We start from the raw sequence: 21,934 nt of genomic DNA, 5'->3' as shown, positions 1-21,934 counted from the left end.
ATACAAATAACAACAACTGGCATGTTCACATGCCAGTTCACAGCCAAAGAGTTTAACAAGCATTCATTCATTATTCACTCATTTGAGAGAAACAGCAGAAAATACAATGCTGGATAGTGAAAAATTCCTACCCTCTCCAGATAAACTTGTGGCACATTAAAACAGCTTTTGGCACCTTAAAAAAGACCCAAGTAACAACCCTCCATCATGAAACCCATGTATAAAACCCCCACATGTTTCCACCCCACTGCAGCACTTCAAGTGGTCAAAGTATTTACTCAGCTACCAGCACACCTCTGCACATCTACAGTAAGACTCGGTGTTGGGGATGTGGCAGAAGTAGGTTGCAGGTGACTGGAGGCAGGTGGGGGTGACCAGTTGAATTCTACAGGCGCAGATGGGCAAACGGACACTGAGGTTTTGGGCAGCTGCTCATCCAGACTCTGGAGGGGACCAGAAAAGGGGAGGCTTGATCAGGGCTCTGGAGGAGAAGGAACGAAGCAGGGATTCCTCTTCTTAGAAAAATACCACAGAACTCTAAGACTGGCCACACAAGTGAAAGCTAAGATCTACTGCTGATGATGGCCAAAAGTGGGTGGGTAGGAAGATTGCAAGAACAGAGGAAGCTTTTGCTGATAGTTTCTCTATATACAAGCCTGCAGCAGTTTGTGGTGCACAGGGACTTTCTGAACCACGTGGATTTTAAGTATTTGGCAATTTTCAGCTGGCCCTGCTTTCATGAACTTGTTCAGACTCCCTCAAGCTTCTATTTGCATCTAAGGAAAACACTACTGGTCAATATGCAAGAATTTCATTGGATTTAAGACATCATATCAACAAAACTTTGGTCAGATAATCAAATAGTTAATCAGAAAGATGCTGCATATTTCACAAAATGGTTGTTTGGAAAGGGCAAATGCAGTCTTCTACGGAATAAAATCATGCTGTCATGCTAGGAAAAAAAGTAGAAAAGAAAAAAAGATACCAGGACAACATTGTACGATTTGATAGTGTCTGAGAGAGTCTGTTCTACGAACGTCAGATTTTATTTTTCTCATAAAGGAAGCATTTCTAAATAATGCTATTGATACAACAGATCTTTAACTCCCAATGATCCAGAAGCTTCAGAGTCTTTGGATATAAAATTTCTAGGCTTTCTGACAATTGTGGGCTCAAAACCCATAATAATACTAACTTCAGAATGAGACAATTTAACATTAAAAAGTTCTATTTTTTCCTGTTTCTCCTGAAAACCTTAATTTCCTTCATCCCTCTACATGCACAGTTCCTACCTGCTCTGTGTGGACATCAAAGATTGTCATCCCTTTGTTTAGGACTACAACCTTGCTCCATGTCTCTTCTCTTTCCCTATTTCCTCCATTCAGGAGACAGCTGCCTCTCCAGGGTGCTATACACCACTGGTCTAGATGCTAGACAGAGTCTCTTTATCCACTCTCCTCCTAAACTTTGTTTGCTTAGCTAAAATGAAGTCAGATGTCAGCCACATCATGTTTTTAACTTATAAAATCAGAAACATCACCATATCTGTTTATGTTTGTTTCTACCACATGCAGGACAATATTTTGTGAGTGTACCTTGCTGTATCTATTCCCAGGGCTGTCATAGTTTGTGTGCCACCCCGCTGGCGTATTCTTGTGGCTGCAGCCATCACATCTTCTGTTGTCGAGTATGTATTCAGGAAAAATTCATGGACTACAGTCTGTCCGTACTGAACAATTCCAACCTGAAACACACAGTTCATGTTAAAAATCAACTACCCTTAAAGAAAACATCTGTGTCTCCTGCAGTGGGGTACAGCCAGGAAAACAAGTGAACTTTGTGTGTTTCCTTCAGTATGAAACACCTATAAGCATTTGAGCAAGACTGGCTAGAAGACACTCAATCTCATGAAACATTTTGAAGTTCCTAAATTGTTTTTATTAAAAATAGGAACAAAACCAAAAGCAAGCTCAACTCCTCTCTCTTCCTGACTTGTGGTAATCTGTGCCGCAGCTTTACTCTCCTCTAGGCCAAGGCAGACCAATGCCCTAATCACCAGTCAACTTCTCAAAATAGTTTTCCTTATAGCATACGAGGCCATGGTTCACTCACAACTCTCTTCATTCCATCCATATATAATATTCCTACATCTGATAGTTTATTTACTCTAAACCTAGCCTAGGAACAGCACTGCAAGGACAAATTTAGGATCTCAGGGTGAGAGGAAGACCAAAGTACCCTTATCTTGATGAAGACAGCAGGGCAGTCCAGGACATGGCCATTCTGCCAGCAAGAGGTAAGCCAAAGCAGGACACCTGACAAGTGCCAGAGGGGACAATGTGAATAAAATGGTGGCTTCTGGAATGGGGGAGGAGGATGGGAAGACTCTAGATGACCTTAGCAGGACAAGTCTTTGTGCAAAAGATCAATGCCTGGGATTGGAACCCAACCACAAATGCCTGAGGGAACCTGCTGCAAAAACAAGTGTGGAATAAAAAGACGAGCAATATTCTTAAATAATAATTAATTTCTCTCATTCATCTCTGTCAGTTTTAATGTTTTGGCAGGTTCCTGACAGCTTTTACTGGGAAGAATCCACACAACGTTCCATTAGCATATTTCAGTTTTATGTTACACGTGGAAATTTATAGGTGTTATTTAGGATAATGCGGTATTATGTGGCATTTATGTCTCACTCATCTATTATTAAAAGCACTCTAGCATTTAGGTACTGAACATCAATAAGACCTCTGGGATGTTTATGCCATCACATTATTTTAGAAGTGGCTTAGTATGTACTTTGCAATTGCTTTATAGGTGGTTTTTCAGGTACTTTCATAGCCTATCAGATTCTGCACAACGTTTGTTTGCTTGTATTAGAAGGGTTAGGGCTGGATGAATATTTGATACTAAACATCAATACCACAATCGTTACGAAAAGCTAGTTACATATGATTATGGGACTATAATTATAATGGTATGTGGTAGCAAAATCTGTCCCACTTAATTTCTGTATCCTTTTGAAAATACAATCAGATCTGGAAGAACTGATGTAAATTCAAAGTTATGACAAGTTGCTCCCTTTTAAAAAATTCTAAGTCTCTCTTGGAGGCATGCCCTCTGCCACCTGTAGGTGAGCTCATCCAGAGGCCGCATGTTCTTGCGGGCAGCAGCCTATTAATCCTGCACAGTGTTCGCACAACAGGGTGGGGCACACACACACTGCCTTACTGCTCAGACCAGTCATGTGGCACCGACTAAACCCCAGATGAAGATGGAATTTTTAACCTGGTCCCTCCGAGGCAACTATTTTGTAGCATGCATCTAAAGTGACATACAGCATAATCTGAGCAGGATGCTACTAGTCATTTTAAAAGACTGCCATTAATTGTTGATAAACAAGAGGTTTTCATTATGTTTGGTCTTTTGGAGCAGGAGGAGTGCCTTAAATGTTCCAGGACCATGCACAAGTGTAGCCAGAGACTATTGTACACCAGGGAGCCCACTGCTGTGGATTCATGGGCTCCTTATCTGCAGCTTTGAGGATTTTATTGGTACCAAGGATTAAATCAACTGTTCACTGCTGCCAGTGTGAAAAGTATCTGCCAGTCGGTCCTGTTTTCAGCTGGGATAGAGCTAATTTTCTTCCTAGTAGCTGGTACAGTGTTATGTTTTGGGTTCAGTATGAGAAGAATGTTGATAACACTGATGTTTTCAGTTGTTGCTAAGTAGTGTTTAGACTAAAGTTAAGGATTTTTCAGCTTCTCATGCCCAGCCAGCAAGAAGGCCGGAGGGGCACAAGAAGCTGGGAGGCAACACAGTTGGGGCAGCTGACCCAAACTGGCCAAAGGAATATTCCATACCATGTGACATCATGTCCAGTATATAAACTGGGGTGAGTTGGCTGGGGAGGGATCGCAGCCTGGGAACTAACTGGGCATTGGTCGGCAAGTGGTGAGCAATTGCATTGTGTATCACTTGTTTTGTATATTCCAATCCTTTTATTATTATTATTATTGTCATTTTATTATTGTTATTATTATCATTATTAGTTTCTTCCTTTCTGCTCTATTAAACTGTTCTTAACCCACGAGTTTTACTTTTTTCTTCTGATTCTCGCCCCCATCCCATTGGATGGGGGGAAAGTTAGTGAGCAGCTGTGTGATGCTTAGTTGCTGGCTGGGATTAAACCATGACACAATCTGTCATGATTCTAGAGACCTATGTTAGTGTTCTCCTTTTCCTAAAAAAGATTACAGGCTGACATTGAGGTCTATCATTTCCTATTTGAAAGGAAACATTGTCCATGATCACAGCAAGTAAACATTTTGAGCATTTCCTTCTGAGGAAGCGAATGGGAAGGACATCTGAGTCTGGAAAACTGCACTGTGTTGCATAGCTTGTAAATCAGGAAGGAAGAGGGGAATATGGTTATCTTATGGGATACAATTGTTTGGTGGGACCCTTCCTTAGAAGTAGCTTTGAAAACACCGATCATCATGTTCACATATTTCATGGCACCAAAGGTGAGCCATTCCTCAAGAAAGGGTAATGAAAAGCTTCCCAGAACTGACAAAATACTACTAGGCTTCATGTTCCAGTCTCCTACAGGATGACAGAATCAAGTCCACCTTGTAAAATTACAATTATATTCTTAGATAGCAATGAAGTTTTGAGCTTTTGCAGCCTTTTAATCTAATGGAAAACTGTAAATGACTCATCTACATGATGCAAATGTGCCTTTATGGGGCAATAAACCTGTTCAAATTGCATAACTTCAGCAAGCCCCTAAGAATTGTGCTTACAGGTGTTGTATGTTTCGAATTGCTTGCTTAATTTAAATCTGGAAAATGCAGTAGTACTACACAGAAGGACACCATTCTGCTCTGCTCCAGAAAACCTAATATTTTTCCCAGCATTATTGACCATAATCTACTGAACATCTTTGTTATTCCTAAGTTTATGTTCCCTTCCCTAGCATTCCATGGCTTTTCTATTACCCAAGGGAATAATTATTTAATTGTCCCCACTGCCTTTGAAAAAGTGTTGTACGAGAGAATAGGCAAGTGAAGGACTGTTCTACCTTGGGAAAAAACATTTCTGAGGACAATTATTTATTGTTGTTCTGTAAATGAATACAGCCCCTTATTTGGAAAGTACATTCCAGCTTTCCCAATAAATTATTAAGCTAATCCATCTGGTGAAAAACATAACAACAACAACAACAAAAACAAAATTAAAGGAAAACCATTCAGTACATGGAAATTATATGCTAGGATTTTCACCATTGCAATGTGGAGGAAAATCAGAAATATTTTTCGTTGTACTTAAATCATATTTAACATAAAAGAAAAGCAGAGATGCCTTGGGAAGCACTAATGGATAATACATTTTATCATATGGAGGGCTTGCTAAAGATACCTGAATCAAAGCAAAATTGAATTAATTCTGCTACATTTTGTTTGCTGCCAGGGACTCAGACAGAAATTACTTGTAAACTATTGCAAAGGTCTTTCTTCATCATGAATCTTTTTAATACCTCTTTAATACACTTCTTCTGGAGATAAAACTAATCATAAGATATGGCATGGCATGACTTATTAGTCCACTGATACACTCCCTTTGGAGATATAATGTTACAGGCCAAACACCTATAACTGCCTATGTCATATATTAATGGAGAAACAAAACCTGTCTGAAAATTTCTGAAGGCTATTCTAACATTGCATTAAAGCTGGAATTGAACTTACGAAGTATTCTGCTTTCTCTTTTGATATTTTTCTACCACACAAGGTTGCTCACATGTAAAGGATTAAAAAATACACCCTCATATTAAAAAGACAATTATCTCTACAAAAGTTAAACAAAAAGAGGAAAATAAACTATTTTGCTTTGCAGCTACATTAAAATGTGGAATAAGGCCAGGAGAAATATTTTGTTCCTACTTGTACCATTTTTTTCATTTAATTCCCTCTTCCTTTTCCTCTTTCCTGTCATCACTTTCCCTTTACTCCTCTCATCCCTAAGCTCCGGGTATGCAGCTTAAATATCAGTACGGTGTTGTGGATTTTCTGGAGAATGGAAAGTGGAAGAAGGAAATACTTCCGAAAAAATTATACCATAAACTGTGGCTTTTTGCATCCGAATCTTCTGGCTTTCACTTTCAAATTTGCCAAACATGGGACACTAAAAAATTTCTCTTCTGACTTGCTACAAATCTAATGACCATTGTTCATGGAGGGGGCAAGTGGAAAAAAAATAATCTTGCAAGCCTCTGATCAAAACACGTTTTTGAACAAGTCACACCCAAGCTGCTAAGGAGTTATTCTGTAATCACCTCATTCCTTTCCTGTGCAAGGGGAAAACAATCTGAAGTCACTGAAAGTCCACTGATTTCTATGTGCTTAACAATCCCCAAAAGATGAACATGGACAAATCAATTTAAACAGACAGAAAGTAAACAATTGTTCCTGGATTCCTATTCTGTGCTCTGAGAGGAGAGAGGAGAAATAAGCCTGCTCTGTCATTTCTTGTCTTCCCCATTCAACAGCCATTTAAACACAGTTTCTGAGAAAAGAGACAGCGTGGGTGGAGGAGATGGTATAAACTCAGTACTACTGAGTACTACTACTACAAAGTACTACTTTGGCTGTGCCAAGGTTCCCAAGCACGGGGCTCAGAGGAGAGGAGAGAGATGGGATATGTCCTGGGGAGGGGACGAAGGTAAGAGGAACCGAGAAAATTCCCCCTAGCTTTTGCCTTCCATTTCCAGTTTTTCAGCCTCTCTCCTCCTTATCCTGTTCTTATCTCCCTCTCAAATGTTTCTGCTCTGTAGCAACCAGATGCCAAAGCTGACGTTCTTGAGTCAGTAAGTGTACGTGTGAGAGGAGTAGCTATGCCAAACTATGGGCAGAATGGATTTTGTAGGTGGAGATGGCCGGCTGCGGGACTGCAGGCCAGCGAGGGACCTTTTGTACGCAAGCTGAGCTGCACAGACAAGGCAGGATTCCAAAACCAAATGTAATAGAGATGTGGAAATGTAAAAATTTAGGAACTGCAGAGTGAGGAAGAGGGGTGAGAGTGCAGTACAGCTGATTGCCCTGTGTACTATTTCCGTGAAGCCCTTTGGGAAGGAGGCAGTAGTGATTTTCATGCAGCCATTGCCCTGTACTGGTAAGTTCAGGTTTAAGTATTTTCCCAAAATGGCACATGTTTTAGTAATCACCAGCATAAGGGACCAGGAAGAATTTATTATTTTGTTTTCCTTTCTGTTAAATGTGACAAAGTGTTTTTCCTTCTTCCTCACAATATCTGGAAGAACAGCATGTTTAAAAAAACAGAACATAATTGTAAAGTTGATGTTTTGTAAGTAATAATTTTATCAGCCAGTGTTCAGTACAGCTAACAGGGGAGCTGGGTGGTAGCTCACAAACCCCAATTAACTTGGAAAATGATGGGGATACTCTCTGCAGACAGACATATCCTGTATACCTTCTCGCAGTCTCCTTTGTGAAGGCAGGAGCTGAATGTTAGGAGCTAACCTGAAGTAGCAAAAACTCTAAGTATTGGCCTGCAGCATATCAAATATTATACAAGATCCCAGAAAATCCTTGATTTTGGGAGGGGGAAAAGGGAGAAGTGAAAGGAAGGCCCTGTTTCTTCTGTTGCTGTTTAATAAAGCTTTCTCTGTTAAAATGTATTCCAGCGACCATGTTTCCCCCTTCCCAGAATTCTGCTGGAATTGCTATTTACGTACTCTGTTCAGCAGATTGTGAAACGTATGTCAGATACTCAGCTGGGGTAATTGGTTGTAGCTCCGTTAATTCTGGTGGAGCTGCGCTGATTTATAGCAGCTGGGAATTTGGCCCTCTCCGCTTATTATGTAAATGCAGCTTCTGCCATTAATAACATGAGGCTTAACAGCCACTTGTTAATTATGATTTCAAACATTTAAAAGCTGTATGCTCAATGCTTCACAGTACAAAATATCGAACACGGCTCCAAAAAAGCTTATAATCAAAGGCTGTCTGAACGATGCATGTGCGCCTCGGAGGAGCAGAAATAATGTTTGTGCTATGAAGTACAACAGACAAGAAGTGGTTGTGGAGAGGAAGGAAGTGGGAAAGGACAGTGTTCAAGCAGCCTCACTTAATGCACTTAACTTTTGTCTCTAGGTTAGAAAGTTGGTTTCTCCAGACTGCCTGAGCGGTGGGGTGAGGGAGAGCCTCCCTGACATTGCTACTTGGCAGCAGACACAGACTTATTTATGGTTTCAGCTATTTTGTTTTTGTACCCCATTGCCATAAGTTCTTGGAATTGAAGAGCTCAATAGATGATGCTCTCATATAATTTCCTGTAAATCCCTTTTTTCCTTGCAGATTAAACAACGATAAAATATCTACCATGTTACCTGTGTTTGCTGAGGACCTATATCCATGTTTTTCAGGAGGCTGTTTAGGAAGGCTGTGACACTCTCCCATGGATAAATGCTGTTGGACCCATCGAGAACTATGACGATGTCCAACTGGGTTTTACACTCTGCAACACAAATTGCCATGTAAGAATTGATACTAACAAGGATCAAATATATTTCACAGCTCCAGTTACTTCTGTGATTAGTAACAAATGCATATCCTTCTGCACAGGAGCTGAACTGACATGTTTGATGCCAACTGTCATTCATCAACTTTTGCATCGTATTTTATATGGTTTGTGTTCCTTTTATCAGCAAGGCACTTTCTCGTAAGCAGAAATCTAAGAATGGGATTAGAAGATCATGTAACTGAAGCATTTACCAGCGACCCCTACCTTCTTCAATGTCAGTCTGTTCTTCAATTTTTCCAAAGGACCAGGTCTTTAAGATTTTCATCTATATTACTAAATTGGGCTTGTATTAGGTTTTAACATGTCGTCATTATTTAAAGAGTCTTTTGGCCATAAGTAAAAAACATAAGCAACTATTTTTAGCTGTTGTGTTTAGATGTTACATAGCACTCTAATGATTGTTTATACTGAGGAAAATTCCAAAAGTAGCAAGAATTTAGGTTATATAGCGACAATGAAAACATTTACTTAACTTGGTAATGCTGGTAGCTAAGTTAATCAGTTCATACTTTTTGGTATGCCTGTGTGTATACATTTGTCTTGTTTGGCACTTTGTATTTTCGGACACACAGGAGAATTCCTGTGGCCTGTGGCATGCATACCTTGCACAGACGGAGCAATCGCCTCGATGGTTTCAAAAGTGGAGCTGACATTAGAGCAAACTCCAGTTGTGTAATGCAAACGCCCACATTTATAAGCATAAAGTGGTCCACATGCCTTTAAAATATGAAAAAGGGTGAAATGTTTTTGTTATAGTACCTGAGGAAAAAACAGACTTCTTTTAAAATTGGCAAAAAGTCCGTTCTTACCAGAAAGCCTCCTTTTGGGTTAGTCACTAAGGTTGTTCCAAGAGTCATGTTTTCTTTTACTTCCACAATGTTAGGAACTGAAGTAGAAGCTATAAATAGATTAAAATGTTAAGTATTTGGGAACATGAAAACAAAATGTTAAAGTATATATCCCCTAACATGGAGCTTCCAGCTTCTAAAATAAAACCCAGACTGACACTGCTTTCATCAAATATTTTAGCACTCTTCCTCCTCCTTCTTCAACTGCAACAATCAAGAAAATCTCTGAGACTGGCTTTTATCCCAGAAAATTTGTCTGGTTTGCTGTCTCAAATAGTTTTCTTGAACCACAAAAAAGAAAAATAGTAAAAATAACAGCACGATGAAAGCAAGAGATTACTGTTCACACAGGTTTTTTTAATTAGAAAACAAACATTCATTTTGTACCCTGTCCTGCTATAAATGACTTAACAGCTTTTATATTTGTTACTGTTACATTACATTACTGACATTTAGGTTTTCAAGGGAAAGGAGGAGATAAAAAATAGCACAACAGGTGTATTTAGTGAAATTCATATTAACAGGGAGTCTTTTCCTGATTACATCATGTATCTCTTAACATGAGCAAGAAAATTATTAATATTTACCTTATTTATATTACGATGCATCAGCCTGGTTCTGGCTAGTTGCATTCTCATCAAAAGCTTACTGATGGCATTACAAAGGCTCTTGCTGGCTTTAAAGAACTTTGGAAAGGGTAATCCATGAATCTATGCTCCATGGCCTTTCTGACTCCATGGCCAGGACTGCCAATCACAGTCAATTAATGCCAGTCATAATAAAGTTTTGATAACACAGCCAAATGCCCATTCTAAAATTATGAGTATGTTTTCCATAGGAAAATGAAAACTTTTAGAATAAAATGATTTTTGATGTTACAAACACAAATTCATTCACATTTGGCTCTGGGCTCCTAAGTAAATTTTCTCTATATAAACAATTCTAATCCATATTTACTAGATAAAAATCTCCTAAGATCTGGCCTCTGTTATTCCGCCATGTGACACAGCTTTATTTTCTTTCATACCTGGTAAGTTCAGTTTTATGCAGGGTGACTGGTTGTCTCTCCCTACAGGGCATTTGTATACATCTCCTGTTCTTTTCTCAGGTTGGCCGACTAATGGTGAACCAATAAGGACCCTGCAAATGAAAAAGTTACCTGAAATGTCTTGTTTCTTAAAAGGCATGAAAGTCAGCAAATAAAACTTACAGAGAGAGCACAGCTGCAGCAAGCTCTGTACTAGTACAGGATGGAGAGCAAGAAAAGTATCTATTATGCCAGTTCAGATACAAGCAAAAGCAGCCACTCTATCTCCTCTTTAGTAAGGACAGAGAAAGGAAATGTGCTTATATACCAAATAACACAATAGAATAACATTTGAAAAAATTCCAGTGGAAAATAAAAGCGGTATTGGTGGCTGGATGACAAGTATTAAAAGTAATACAGAAGGAAATATCTATTTTATTTAATATCTTCTTGATCTTTAATATATTTTAGAAGAAATGTTTTTTCAATGCTGACAGATCAAATGCCAAAGGAAAAGCTCACAAGCTCATGGAAGAATTCAGTCTTAAGTAATGTGAGCCAGCAGTGTAAAATACAACAATTTTTCTGTCATTAAAAAAAAAATAATATTAAAAGGGTTGTTAAAAGAAATTTGGAACTTTTAAAATGTTAAGGATTTTTATTCTTTGCATTTTTTTTTCAAAATTTGGTGTGATCAAAAATCACTATTCTCAAATAGTACTTTGTAAGCATGACAAATTAGCATCCACTCCTAAATCCAGTTTTCAGCAGGAAACACTGTTTAGAGATGGACACTATTTTTGTTCTCAGATCTTCATTAGCTACACTAAATAGTCCAGCATTACAGAGCAGATAACAACTGGCTCCATTAAATGTGTAAGGAAGAACTTAGATCAAATTAGAATTCACAGCACACACTGGGAACAGAAATCCTGCCATTAAGAGTAATAGTTCAATAAGATTTGCTCCTGGACACTTAGATGATTGTGAAGAGTTACTGAGAGAACAATTTCAACCTTTAATTATAAACTCATGAGTCCAGGCAGAAGATATTTGAATAGAATGATGTAACAGGTAAAATGTAGTCTATGGATTTAAAAAAGACAGAAAGGAGAATATAAACCCAGTAGACAATCCAGCTTCTAAAAAAACCTTACTGGAATTGCTCATTGTGACCCATTAAGATTTTTTTCATTAATAATTCTAAAGCAAAATAAAATGCTGTAAGTGTATACTGGATCTGACTGCTCTTTCAAGCTATATGCTGTAATGTATATATTTTATACACCAAAACTTAGAAACAGGCACCACAGCCCATCATGCGTCCTTGACTTTCATTTAACTGCAGAGAAACTGACTGTGCTTGACATCCCATGGGAGGTGATCGATGCTCAGCAGGATCATGTCCCCATGCTGTTCTTTTCTCAGAAAGAAAGAGCCCCATGAACAGAGAGAAGTGGTCTGAAAGGCTACTTTGTCTTTTTGCACAGGGATTTTTTTTAGGGGACCCCAGTTTTATTGAGAAACAACCGCAGTCAGGTTCACAGAACACCTGTTGCTGAAAAGCTCTATCTGTGGTATCTAGGTAGCATTATAGCCGTTGACAAAGCATCACAGGGATGCTTTGTATATTTATTTTTAACTGTCAACCTACAGATTTCCTGCTCTGGATGAAAGTTGCTAGGCTGAAAGCAACTTGAAAACTTGACAACTGAACAGCAGCTCTGGAGTTTAATTTCAGAGATGTTCAGATCTAGCACACTAGTTTACATTCCTGTCTTCCTTCAGCTACTGGAAGAGTCACCATTTCCAGCTCATATTATTTTTTGCTCTTGAAAGGTTTCAGGACAGTTTACAGCAATACAGCTAGCTTTGCAAAATCCCAGCTCCTAGAATGGATACCATTTCCTGAAGGGCTAAATTAGCTCAAAGAAGGTCAATGTTATTCTCCCATGACCCTCATGCAGATATATATTTAAACATCCTACAACCCGGGCAATCGAGAGCTAGCATTTTCAAAAGCAGGCTCTGCAGTTTCATTATCTGTGAACATCCCCTATGGCTAATGGTGAACACTGTGTTGCAGTGGTGGACAGACTCTCGGAGTCAGAAAGCCCTGATGCTTGCAGGGGAGAGTGCTTGGGCACTGCAGAACAGTCTGACCCGGCTGTCACGCAGCCACGTGTCTGTCATCCCAGGCTGCTGGTGGGAGTCCCTGGGTTTACCAAGAATGTCAAATTACTGGCAAAGCTCTGGCAAAACCAGAGCAATCTGCAAAGAATTGTGGAGAACTCAGGATTCCCAAACCTTTTACCATTCAATCATTATTTCAGTCCTCCAGCCCAGTGTTTAGCCTGTGAAATTTGTTTCTACAAGCGAAAATCATAAGCAGGTGTTTATCAAAAGACCAAGAAGCAACGATACCAGTAAGCATGCCAAAATGCAACTTCTAATTCAGGAGAACAACAAGAAGGAAAAGACATGTTAAGAAGAAGGCTCCAAGTCCCAAATGTGAATATATTACCAATTGCAAGACGTAATTAGCCCTCTAAAAGGGAAGGCAGAGTACTGTATTAATAAATAATTTGACAGGAAAATCTTCCCACCAGTTAAAACACTCTGTACAGACAACCTCTGGCAGAAAACTTTAGAAAAAAATACATAATACAGATTAGTTAGGTAAAACAGGAGCAATTTCACTGCTAATACGTTAACTCAAGGAGAAGATAAATAATGATTTTATTTGATAAATGGAAAAAAGAGGGCTCAGGCATAACACAAAACTTTCTCAGCTCCATCAAGAAAGGAATTTACCCACTTTGTGAACTCATTTATGTCTTTGAGGAAATAAATGTAGATATAAATTTGGATCTTTCACTCCCCAATCTTTCCAGGTTTCCTTAGGACTGTGCATTAATTTAAGAAATATGACTGACAGAATCTGACCCTTACATATTGGGCATACTTACAAGTAATAGCATAGCAGCTGAGTCACTGAATACCTGATCATTTGGAGTTTCCATTTAAGAGAAGAAAAACAGCTTACCATTTCCCTTCCTCATTTTCATACTGTTGGACTGTGTACCCAAACATGTCTTCCAGAGGCCCACTGAAAGTCATTGCATTTTTCACGTCAACATTGGAAGAGCCGACGAGGTGAAAGAAAGCTTTAAAAAAAAAAGTAATATGTAGCAACATAAAACCCAAGACTTTTAAGAAATCAAGGTTCAATTATGACTTAACTGGAGGTACAAGACAGGGATCGAAAGTGGCATTTAGGGCATATTTATCACAGCTGGTAAGCTTCCTCACACATACGTACGCAGCTAAATTCAGAGATGTTAGCAACTGGACTTCTTTATCCAAAACCCATTTTGCAAAGTTCATCACTCATTTGTAAATCACAATTCAAATAACATTAAGTATTATCACCTTTAATAGTAAATAAAATAATTTTTTAGTTAGTTTTACTCCGTTTAGCTCCATGCATTTCTAATGTAAGAATTTTACACAAAATGTTCCTTCCCTCGTTCAAGGTAGTAGTTCTCCAGTTTTCATAAATTTGAGAATTAACTAATTTTCAACTGTTTGCAGAAGACACACATAGGAAAAGAATGAGGAAAAGCTTTCAGATGTATTTAAATTTAATCTATATTAGAGAAAAAAAAGTGTATAGTTTTCTCTTAATTCTATTCTAGAGTACCTGTAAACTTTTCATATTGGAAAATAACAGAATAAATTTTTAATGCTGTTATCTCAAAAGTAACTGTATGTGACTATTTGCAGAAAACCAACATTTCCCCACTTAGGAAAAGTCGCTCTACAACTGTGATGTTCGACTATGATAAGGCCAGTCATGAGAGCAGATGTTTCTTCAGACTGATTTTCCATACCCTAAAGTTCAGTGATCATCATCAGGGAAAATAGTGTAAAAAATATGACTGTATAGCAAGTTTCAGAAAAATGAAGTATCTAGGGTGAAAACTCCAGCTTGAAGTGATAATCATAACCAACTGTGAGGGTCATTAAGAAGCCAAAATTACTGTTTATATATAAAAATAAGGCTATTTATCTTTTCTTTATTTTTTATTTCTTATAGGCATCTCTTCCACCTTTGCCCTGTTGAAGTCAGTTTCAAAAGCAATCACTGACTTTGCTGCTGCAGAGCTAGCTGTGTATTTAATTCACAAGAGCCAAAAATGAATTGAATTTGTAGAACATCAAGACTACTTAAAACCACAATTATACACAAATTTCATTTCATTTCAAAGAAGCATTTCATGACCATTTGCTGACATTTAACAGTTACACAAAAATACCCAAATCCATAATACTTTCTGCATGTCAAAGCATCTAAATAATGTCCAGTTACTAAAATACATCTGTGTTATTCACCATTGAGATGATGATATTCTCATAGAAATCCTGTTACTATAATTAAGCTCCCAAGTGGTCAATGCTAATCTGTCTCTCTCAGCATCTTATTTCCTGCTTAATGCAGTAAAATTATCACAGAAGACTATTTATCACTTAGTAGATATTTCCAGTTTCACTGGACAGCAAAAAAGGAAAACTTTCATTTGTGTTATTTTAGTTTTTCTTTCCTGCAGTCAGAGTCAGGAAATATAAAGAAGTGAAAAAACTAAAACAGAGTTTATTTTTATTCTTTAGAAAAGATTTGTTGCAAATGATAAGAAAAAATTCATGGCTGACAGTCTGATGGGAAATAATTTGCCGGAAAAGTAATCCATGCATCTTTTGTCTTCCTTAAACACATATGTTTAAAGAAATTCTGCTATGACTCTTCATGTGCAATAGGTGTTTTCCTCCTCTACTCTCGGTCATCAAAGCATAATTAAAATCAGCAAAATCGATTTTTAAAAATTCAGACAAATTATCACTGGTTCAAATCTTCTTTTGTTAAATTTCAAAGTAAAAATAATTGCTATTACTATTTTTGACACCATTCAAACCACATCATTTAGGCTCCCAACCTACCTTCTAGACAATGAGATTGCCTGCTAAAGTAAGTGTCTAAGTCCATTATTTAGTTGAAGAAGAGAGGTAGCTGCTAAATCTATCCATGTCGACTTGCCTCTTAAAGATCTCCAGAAGTCTGTTCACTTTAGCCCCTGAGAAAGATGGACAGAACATCCTCCTAGAGGTCTTCAGAGGCATGTTTTTCCCTTTTTTTCACTTTATGATGATATTTAAAACATACTATGGTATGAAAAAGGCCACAGATTCCAGCTCATTTCTTCCAATTTACTTTCTCTTAAAGCTGCCTACGGTTACATGTGCACTCTGTGCTCTGTACACTCCATCATGATATCCTCCATCATCATGCCATCACCTGCTGATAGACAAGGAATTTCTTCATAATGATGCAGTATTGATATTTCACAACTATTGTGATTTTTACTGTGTATTCACTATACTAAATGGTCTTGAAGTTTCCTGAATCTGTTATGCGATATACTCAAATCTCATGATATTAACAAATACACTGTTAATCCTTGTAGCTATAACAGAAAGTTTGAAAATGTGAAATGCTAAACCAAGCAAACTAGAAGAAGAATAAAAAATGCCAGCTATTTGCTACTAATCTCCCAAATCCGTGACTCTGACTGAGGTCAAATTAGAACCAGCAATAATAATAAAAGTTCTTCTAAAAAATAAAGCTAGAGGAATCAAAAGAGGCTAGATGGGCCAGACTGGTCAGAAATGAAAAGGAGGTGACTCCACACAGCAGGGAATAGACCTGTAAACGTTGTCAACGAAGGATGTTTTGGATGCTAAATGTTATGTATTCAATGGGTAACTGAGTAATGTAATGGAAGACAAAACCACTGCAGCTTTCAAACCATTCAGAATGCACATCCGGTTCAGGAAATCCCCTCAGCTGGAAATATTTGGAAGCTGAAGGAGGAATATTATATACGCTTTCTCAGTTATTTTTTTGTCTCTAGCTATCAGCTTACATGTACTCCTGTAGACATGATACTGGAAAAAACACGGTCTTGATTTGATCCAGTATGGTTATCCTTTTGGTTTCTCATCCTCCTGTTCTATCTTAGCCAGAAATCAGATGCTTTGAAATTTGACTTCACACACAAACTTTGTGGTGTATTTTAATATGCAAATATATTACATGACCTTCTGTAGCTTCCACGTGCTATGAAACATCATGAGCATAATGTTTCTGAATAAAAGTAAGGGCCATCATAAGCAGTGTGAAATTAACTTATAAATAATTAATAGATTTAAAGGCATCTCATTACATTTTCCACAGATTCTGTAAAAGGAAATCTTACTAGTCAAAGATACGCTCATATCTGCAGATGACAAATGGAAAAGTGGAGTTGACAGAGACCCACATTACACTGTTAACTAACAATAATCTACTGATTCATGACAACCTGGCTTTCATATTTTGTTTCATTTTTCAGTACATAGAACATTGTACATAGGAGCTGATGATTCAGAACATTTAAAAATATCACTGATTGTGACTGTGAAAGTGATACTTTATATTAATAACAACATCTAGCTTGCACTCTTCCAAACTCCCAGTTTCTGTCCAAGATGCATGCATTCTCATCTGTTTCTAGCAAACTTGTATATATGAATCAAAAAGACTATTGGCAGAAGCAGTGGAAAAAGAAGAGCTACAGGGAAGTTGGAGAGTATTCTTTTGAGAGTTATGGGATTAAGGAGAAAAAAACCCATTTTTTTGTAAGGTACACAGTATTTGACTATATACTCAACAAAAAATGTAGGTAAGTTAAATTAAGATTTTGAATTATTTCACATTGTGTTAACAGAATGACTGAAAATACAGATCAGAAATGCAGAATATAAATGTTTATGAAAGGATAAAACTGCAGTTCTAGCTTTTAACTTCATGTTCTACTAGAAATGAGGCACTGTAGAAAACCTGGGACAACGTCCCTATCACTACCAATTTAAACACTAGCTGATGCATGCAGCATTCTTTGCCGAGCACAGTTTGTACCTATACGTGAAAGATTAGTACTCAGTCACCAAGACAACAACCCAAATATTATTTCTATTGCAAACCTAGAGTAGTAGCTCATACTTGTCCAGTAGCCACTAATACCTTTTTTATGTTTTATTTAGTGAGATCTTTTAACCAAACATTCGTGCTGTCTGCCTGGTTATTCTGCCTCTAAACCATGCAAAACTAGATCTCCCTGGCACTTGTCCACGTGCATATTGCCTGGCCACTCTAACCTTTGCAAACAGAGAACTGCAGAAGAGGCACCCTTATTTTCCTAGAACAGATGGATATAAACAAAACCTGAACTGTAGAAAAAAGCCTAACACTTGGCTATTTACTGATGAAAAATAGATCACCACAAATCACCCACAATAAATTACATCCTGAAGACTATTTAGCGAAGAGAAGAGAGTAAATTCAGTTAGGATATTTAATTTGTGTATAGTCTCTAGCAAACAGCAATTGCATCCTCTGTAAATAGTGGTTATTCTGAGAAATACAGATGTTTTTTGCAAAAATGGGAAAGGACAAATTCACACTTTGCATTGAACAGGGCTTACAAGTTGGCTGCACGCTACTTCTCCCCACCAGCATGTGGTCAAAGTGTTATTTTTGTTCCGTTTCACTTATGCTATAGCATTTCAGGTGTCCTTATGAATTCTGCTGCATTTTGCAAGAAGAGACTGAAAAAAAGCAGGTCTATGTGCAATCAAGGACAACAAAGCAAGGAGAAACGCCTTGCAAAAGTATGCACAACTGGCAAATATTGGGAAACTCAAAAAAAGTTATTAGCAGAAAAAAAAAAATCAGGGTACTTCCATCCTGGAAAATAAAAGAGGATAGAGAAATTTAAGCTGAAGATCAAAGTAAGATTAAAATGTTTTATGGAGTTCTCATATACCTGGATCTCTTGCAAAAAAATAAAACAAAAAACCAAACCCAACCAAAATTGCTTTAATGTCTTGTACAGCACATATTACAACCGGTGATGTTGTAAGGATCTTTTAAAGAGCTGCAAACAACATAGGAGTGCAGTACAGCAACACAGAACAGTGCATCTGGTCAAAATGTACTGAAAGCTAAGTGGTATTAGGAAGGATGTCCTAGTTCATAAAGCAATAGCTGGTTGCCTTTAAAAGTATTTTATGCTGATATTGCAAAAGACTACCTGTCTCTGTTGTGATCTTAGAAAACATATGAAGCAAACAGCATAAAAGGAAGGAATTGGGATGCTGGTGACTGTTACTCAGTGAGAGGAGCAGGACTGCAAGCATTGGCTTGGCCTCCCACAAAAGCTTATTTTCAAAACAGTGGTGAATAGTATCATCCTCTGCAACTAGAAAACTCACTTCAGGAAATTGATACCACTGCGTGTTGGCATGTGCAAGCCTGTGCTGCTGCTCTCAGCTAGCTGGAATCAAGCCAGTAGCAGGGGACAAACTGTGTCCTTCAGTAAGTGCAACACTGAGCCTCAGCAAATAAAACCTCCTGAAAGCCGGATCTTTTAGCTGCATCAACACAACTCTGTGGATTTGGGTTCAGGGCTCGACTGCATCTGGCTGGTAGCAAGGGAAGATTACGCATGCATCTGCTTGCAAAGACATACCTATAAAAATGCTGTTTGTGAAATCATGGCTCAAACACTTGAAAGTGGATTCTTTGCTGGACCAGCACATGGGAGAATCTTCACGATTTATTTTTTGCTTCATTTGGGATAATGTCACTGCAGAATTATACGGTCTTGTCTTATGAAAAAGTGAGTTAGTCACAGACATCCCAAGTGGAAGAAAATATGACGGCGTGGTACAATTGCCATCTGTGAGCTTGGGGTCCACAGTGTTCTGGCCTTATTGTGGAAGGCCAAGGAGGCTGCCGTAGGAGTTCCTGCTGCATGCAGTTCTGGCTGGCTAAATATCAGCACGTTTCAAATAAAGCTGTATATTAAAAAAAAAAGTTTAAACTTCTGAAACTTTTCAGTACTGCTTAAATCAAGGCTTTTATTTTTCAGGGCTACAAAAGAGTGTTTGTATAATTTTGCCTCCAGCATTTTTTCTTTAATCTTTAACCTTTGAAGAGCAGAAGACTGACTTTCTGGAATGAGACCAAGTAATTAAAAAAAGAGTTCTTATTAAAAGTAGGTAAATATCCTAAATAGAACAAGAAATATGATATGAAAGTGGTTCCAGGTTCAGTAGCCACATGTTTTTCAAAACCAGTTAAATGCTTTGTACAACTCATTAAATAAAGCTTCCTTTGCTGGTTTTGTACTGAATAATTTGTACTGGAAAATAGCTTTATAATGCGATGTCAAGCCTGAAAATATACTGAATCAATGCTTTGTAATGTGGTCCCAAATGAGTAACACAATGCAACAGGCAAAACTTATGGAAATACAATAGCAGAGACCAAGAATATGTGCTGCACTTAGTTGCCAGTCATCAGAATAAAACTATTTTGTTCAGAGTTTGGAGAGTAGTCCTCTCATTGGCACAATTCTTAGCACTTTGCAGTTTCTCACAGAAGAGAGAAAAAGCCTTAGAAATATGCAGTCACATACAGAAAACTTTGTGTGGTCAGCTACTAGACTTGTACAGATGTGCAGAGGCTTAGCAAATTTAGCAGCTTGATGTAAGTGAAACAACTCCTAGAAAATGTTTCAGCTTGTCTCCAGTGATCTCCAGTCCATCTTTTGGATGTAGTTCTTCCATCAACACTTAAGTCCGTTCAAGATCCTATAATCTTTGTCTTCCCCTCTAGACCCATCCTCCTTTGCTATCAAAGACCATTTCCTCCTGAACATCCCACTATAACTTTTGTTTCCTACCATCTAGCTTTATCTATAAGCCACCAGGACCCTTTATCTCTTGACCTTTTTTTTTGAGATAGAAGGTATTTATAGTAATCTATAATTAACTCAGATTTCACACAGAAAGCATAATTAAAATGAACATGTATGTTATTTTCTGAAATAAGACCAGAAGCTTAAAAAGGAGCAAGAGATAATTTCATGCAAAAAGTGAATAAACGAGGACATTTAACCTAAAGAAAAATGTGTTCTTCACAATAGTCTACAAAACTTCTCATGAATCTGTAGGTTTTCCTCTGCACAAAATTCCTCTAGGTTCATGGGAAGAATCAAGTACGACGTTTCAGTTGGTTTTCTACAAGCTTTCTACTAGCTCAATTATGCTGAATCCCAGTTTTGCAGGCTGATGTCCTGCTGCTGTAAGCTTTCCACTGTGTAGCCTTGTCGAAACCAGCATGGTAAGCCAGGTACAGCTATTGCTGTGGGACACACACATTAAAATCCTTAGCAAGTCCCAAAGTCACTTCTTCCGTAGTGATTTTTCATTTGACTTCATATGGTTAACTGGACTGCTTTTCGTACACTAACTAGCATACATTATGTATTTCCAATTAATTTTGTTCCTCTTAGGCTAAATGAAAGGCCAAGTAAATCCAGTAAGAATCTTACAATTTCTTTTAAATGAGTGTGATGCTAATTGAGTAACCAAAGTGTTATCATTCTTATCATGTGAAATAATTCCCAAGTATTTATAAGTATTCTTTTCAGATTTCCTAAGAAATTAAATTTCGTAACACTTGCTTAATGGAAGGAAGCAAACCCGATCATTTTTCATTCTTAAGCAAGTAGCTCCCATACCTTTTCTAGCTTATGTAATCACATAAATCACCTCACTTCACGCAGTAGTTCCTTCAACATTATGCCTATGATTCAATCCAAAGATATAGCTGGATTGTGCAATAGGTAGCACAACTGGTTAAGAAGGTCAACCCATCACTATCTGGTTAAAAAAATGGTATGACCATCCTTACATAGCACCACTCTATTATGGTTAATAATCAGTTAACTTAAATGCATCTTTGAATCAAGATTTATTTTACAATATCAGACTTGAAGCTCATGATAAAAACATGTGAAAGCTTGTAGAAAATCATCAGAAATTTTGAGTCAGAGATGTTAGTGTAATATCTATTCAAGAGTAAGTGTCATGCCTATTCTCCATCCAAAGGAGATTTATTTTGAGAAGATGGAGACTAGTAACTTTTGTTATTAAGCAGTATGGCTTACCTCTTTCATAATTTCAGTATACTAAGATAGGATCAAGGAAAAAGAAAGCACTGAATACTCATTGCACTGGTGAATCCTGTGAGCTGGAGGAAATTACTACCTCTCAGTGTTCAAATGTAAATTGCAAATGCCATTGTCTACATATTTTTAAGTCTCTTTTGAATCCATCCTTCGTGCTTGTGTTTTGTCTTGCCAGCTAGCAAGCTATCTTTGAAAAATAAAATAAAAATATCCTGTCAAAAAATCAGAGAAAACTGCCAAACACTGCAGACAAATTAATGTACTTCTGAGGTTGGATATATTGCCAGTATGCAGTTATTTACACCCCCCCCCCCCCAAAA

At 37.7% G+C, this 21,934-nt stretch overlaps 1 protein-coding gene across 1 annotated transcript in view; it reads right to left on the bottom strand.

The window, feature by feature from the left end:
* ITGA1 (integrin, alpha 1) overlaps nt 1–21,934 on the bottom strand; it is a 72,640-nt gene that overhangs the window by 30,080 nt on the left and 20,626 nt on the right. Inside the window, exons 2-7 of the mRNA XM_010563535.1 lie at nt 13,526–13,646; nt 10,480–10,592; nt 9,414–9,502; nt 9,207–9,321; nt 8,411–8,538; nt 1,596–1,744 (exon numbers count right to left, since the gene is read on the bottom strand). Coding sequence (XP_010561837.1) covers nt 1,596–1,744; nt 8,411–8,538; nt 9,207–9,321; nt 9,414–9,502; nt 10,480–10,592; nt 13,526–13,646 — 715 coding nt within the window. The remainder of the gene's footprint in view (nt 1–1,595; nt 1,745–8,410; nt 8,539–9,206; nt 9,322–9,413; nt 9,503–10,479; nt 10,593–13,525; nt 13,647–21,934) is intronic.

Source organism: Haliaeetus leucocephalus, unplaced genomic scaffold, assembly GCF_000737465.1.
Source record: "Haliaeetus leucocephalus isolate CR32 unplaced genomic scaffold, Haliaeetus_leucocephalus-4.0 Scaffold169, whole genome shotgun sequence".
Lineage (NCBI taxonomy): Eukaryota > Metazoa > Chordata > Aves > Accipitriformes > Accipitridae > Haliaeetus > Haliaeetus leucocephalus.
This window is presented reverse-complemented; position numbering and strand designations above follow the sequence as displayed.